Below are 4,096 nucleotides of genomic sequence, written 5' to 3'. Positions count from 1 at the left end.
CAAGTCATTCAAATTTAGGTTGAAAAGTTTGAAGTTTATAGGTCACTGTTCTGGTTACCTAGTGCCACTCTGACAGGAATATACCACAGATGGGATGGCTTTAACAGGAGTTTATTCTCTTAGAGTTTGGAGGCTTTAAGTCCAAGTTCAAAGTGCCAGGCTCTAGGGGCTGGATGAATGCTACTCAACCGTGGGCTTCAGCTCTGCTTCCTGCTCCTATCCCACTGAAGCTGGAGGCTTTTCTTCATTCAGACAGCTCCTGGCTGCTGGTGACAAGCCCAGGGTTGACAAATAAAAAGGCACAGTCCCGATGTTACCAAACCACACAGCAGGCCATTAATTCAAGTCCATTGAAAGTGCCAAGGTCAGCAGAGCATAGTGGGCTGCTGAACAACAACACAGCTACATGCAGGGTTCAGGCATGTCATAAGCTAGAGAGCATCCCTAAAGCAGCTAGCTGCTCACAGTAAATTCCACCATGGGGTTGATTGCCAGTCTCAATTATGGGGAAGAGCTACCATCAGCTGCCAGCCACTCAGCCAGGCCCAGCCAAGTCGACCCACAACCTTAACTAACCACAGTCACTTTCAATTTCTTACCTAAAAGTTTTTAAATTCAAGTTACTGGTTTAAAATGTTTATCATTTAGTCCACATGCATTAAAGTTTGAGAATAACATTTGTTGTTTTGGTGACATGAATTGACATTGACCTTTGTGAAAAAGCAGGATATCTAGACACCTGCCCAATACATCTAACATAATAGTCCTTCTCCAACTTTCCCACCAACCAGTGCATCTGGTTTGGTGGATAAAGGTGTATTAGCAAGCTGAGCTTCTTCTGATTTCATGTAGATTTTATATTTTCCTCAAAACACATTTTTATCTTCATATTTTCCCCATTTTTAAATTACTTCTTTATTAAGATACTACCTGTGACTTAAAACACCAGAGTATTGAAGTGATCTAAAGAGCGCTTGCTTGTTTTACCAGGGGACGGTACTGATAAAGACTGCTGAAGAATTGATGAATTTCAGTAAAGGAGAAGAAAATCTGATGGATGCACAAGTCAAAGCTATTGCTGATACCGGTGCAAATGTCATAGTCACAGGTGGCAAAGTGGCAGACATGGCTCTTCACTATGCAAACAAATACAACATCATGTTGGTGAGGTAAGAAAAAACTATTCTGTTAACCTATATTATAAATGGTTATTTGGTAGTCTTTCAGTAATTCAACTATGAAGATTTAGGAAAGGAAAAGTGTAAAGTGTTAGATCAAAAAGCAAAGGGGCTTAACCTTTTCTAGGGGCACAGGAAACACCTTTGGGGAAACACTAAGAACCTAAGCATCTATCAACAGATGTATTAGTTATAGAGGGAGAGGAAAAGGCATCCCAGTTAAAAGAAATAACTTGTTTAAGGGACCAGATCAAGCCCCCTGGTATATTGTCTTCAGCTAGAGTGTGGAGTCAGGAATACACGTTAGTCCATAAATAAATCTATGGGGCATGCTAAACAACTTCTCCTCTCATTCCCATATCTACCGCCTGCTCTGATGTGCAAAGTAAGTCATTGTTTTCTTCCTCATAGAACATGATTGCACCAAGTAAAGCAAACAGTTTCTACATACTAATGAGTTCTACTAGGGCTTTTTAAACTATAGATTTCTTGACATACTAAGGTGACTTCAATTCCCAGTTCTAGAAAAACATCATAAAAGCCTACAATGCAGCCTTAAGGTGTGATGCTGCTGGCTAGCTGGGCTCACTTCCAGTATGGGAATCTGCTTCTCTGCCTTAGCACACAGTGAAATCCAGACATATTCTGGGATGGAATCTACAGGGTCAGAGAAAATGTGACATAGATGCCAGTTTCCTATTTAACCCTAACCTTTTACTGTGGTATCTGATGGAATTAAAACTTACCGGGTTCATTCGTTCTTTTTTTTTTTTTTTTTTTTTTAAGACTAAACTCAAAATGGGATCTCAGAAGACTCTGTAAAACAGTTGGTGCGACAGCTCTTCCTAGATTGGTATGTAGTTTAGAAAAGATTAAAAGGTAGTTGAACATGTTTGGATTATTTTTATTATAATGGTCCTTTTATTTCCTTCAGACTCCTCCTGTCCTTGAAGAAATGGGCCATTGTGATAGTGTTTATCTCTCAGAAGTTGGAGACACACAGGTGGTTGTTTTTAAGCATGGTATGTAATAATGATAAAACATGTTTACATAAATGTAGGGTGTTTATTTTCTTTACTTAATCCCTAAATATATTTAATTTATTGACAGAAAAGGAAGATGGTGCTATTTCTACCATAGTACTTCGAGGCTCTACTGACAATCTCATGGATGATATAGAAAGGGCAGTAGATGACGGTGTTAATACTTTCAAAGTTCTCACAAGGGTCAGTATTAGCAATTATTATTTTTAGTAATTTTTAAGGCCTTAAAAACATAATTGGCAGATTCCTGAATATCTTGAGAGTATGATAGCTTTCCAAAATGACTATGCAAATTGGATATACTGCAAAGTAAGGCTATTTTTTAAAAACTGCTTCAAAAGATTTTAAGATGGTTTAAGGTTTTCAATTATAATGTACCTTCACTTAATAAGGGAGCTCTGGTGGCACAGTGGTTAAAACATTCAGCTGCTAACCAAAGGCCAGCAGTCCAAACCCACCAGCTGTTCCACAGGAGAAAGATGACAAAGTCTGCTTCTGTAAAGATTTACAGCCTTGGGAACCCTATGGAGCAGTTCCACTCTGTCCTATAGGGTGACTGTGACAGAACCAACGTGATGGCAGTGGATTTTGGGTTATTTTCCAGTTGTTAAAATACTATTATTAGTGCTGTATATATGGAAATTCAGGTAAGGTGCTATTCATATTCTTTGGGCCTCCTGCTTTATATATATCATATAATGTACAATAAAATAACTTTTCTAGATCATTCCGCCATTAACAATGACTGATTAAAAACAATAGTCAAGTAGAGTAATAGAAGGTAGAAAAACTGAAAACTGCTTCTTAGTGACTATTGGCTGTTTATTTTAGGACAAACGTCTTGTACCTGGAGGTGGAGCAACAGAAATTGAGTTGGCCAAACAGATCACATCATATGGAGAGGTATAATTTTCTCTTCATTTAATTGACTTTTTTCCCATAACTTAATAAAATTAAAATTAATAATAAACACATTTTTGTTTTAGACATGTCCTGGACTAGAACAGTATGCTATTAAGAAGTTTGCCGAGGCATTTGAAGCTATTCCTCGGGCACTGGCAGAAAATACTGGTGTTAAGGCCAATGAAGTGATCTCTAAACTTTATGCAGTACATCAAGAAGGAAATAAAAATGTTGGATTAGACATTGAGGTATTTGGGGGAGGGAGGAGCAAACCCTATGAACTTTTTTTATTTTGTGAGTGTACAAACTAAAAATAGGGCCAATTTTTAACTAAAAGGACAATGAGAAATAGTGTTCTGATGTGTAAGTAAATTATTTTTTTAGCAATTAGTGTTTATATAGATACCTGATTGAGAGTTTAGTTCTATCTGGTTTGGACTTTCTTTTGTTTTATAGTGTGTGGGTATAATACTTAGCCTGGTTAGTTTTCTGATACTGTTTAAGCAGCTGTGTATTTGTATTAAGTATAAGTATTTTCACCCAAAAGAATTTTAAGTGGAAAAAATGAAAATTGTTTTGTGTTGACAGGCTGAAGTCCCTGCTGTAAAGGACATGTTAGAAGCTGGTATTCTTGATACTTACCTGGGGAAATACTGGGCTATCAAACTGGCTACCAATGCTACTGTCACTGTACTTAGAGTAGATCAGGTAAGTGAAAAATGAAATCCTGATCCTTAAAATGGCTAATTTTCAGATGATTTATATGTTTCCATGAATCTAGAACATACCCTAATTCTAATTCCACTTAAAAGAGTATTCCTTTACCATTACGTTTTAGAGTTGTTAAAGTACCCAAGAAGGAAAAAAAAAAAAACATAGGCAAGACAATGTTTCTACAAGTGTGTTTGTATGTTCTATAAGAATTCCCAGGTATATAGTAGAGCTGACAAGGGACATGGTTGTAGTCATTTC

General features: G+C 37.1%; 1 protein-coding gene across 1 annotated transcript in view; it reads left to right on the top strand.

Moving 5' to 3' along the window:
* The window catches only part of CCT8 (chaperonin containing TCP1 subunit 8), an 18,425-nt gene that overhangs the window by 9,888 nt on the left and 4,441 nt on the right, over positions 1–4,096 (top strand). The window contains exons 8-14 of the mRNA XM_007943513.2: positions 991–1,169; positions 1,965–2,031; positions 2,113–2,200; positions 2,289–2,404; positions 3,053–3,124; positions 3,208–3,372; positions 3,713–3,832. Coding sequence (XP_007941704.1) covers positions 991–1,169; positions 1,965–2,031; positions 2,113–2,200; positions 2,289–2,404; positions 3,053–3,124; positions 3,208–3,372; positions 3,713–3,832 — 807 coding nt within the window. The remainder of the gene's footprint in view (positions 1–990; positions 1,170–1,964; positions 2,032–2,112; positions 2,201–2,288; positions 2,405–3,052; positions 3,125–3,207; positions 3,373–3,712; positions 3,833–4,096) is intronic.

This window comes from Orycteropus afer, unplaced genomic scaffold (genome assembly GCF_000298275.1).
Source record: "Orycteropus afer afer isolate SDZICR_OR568_19922 unplaced genomic scaffold, OryAfe1.0 scaffold00108, whole genome shotgun sequence".
NCBI lineage: Eukaryota > Metazoa > Chordata > Mammalia > Tubulidentata > Orycteropodidae > Orycteropus > Orycteropus afer.
The sequence above is the reverse complement of the archived record's forward strand: the minus strand, read 5'-3'. Positions and strand labels throughout refer to the sequence as shown.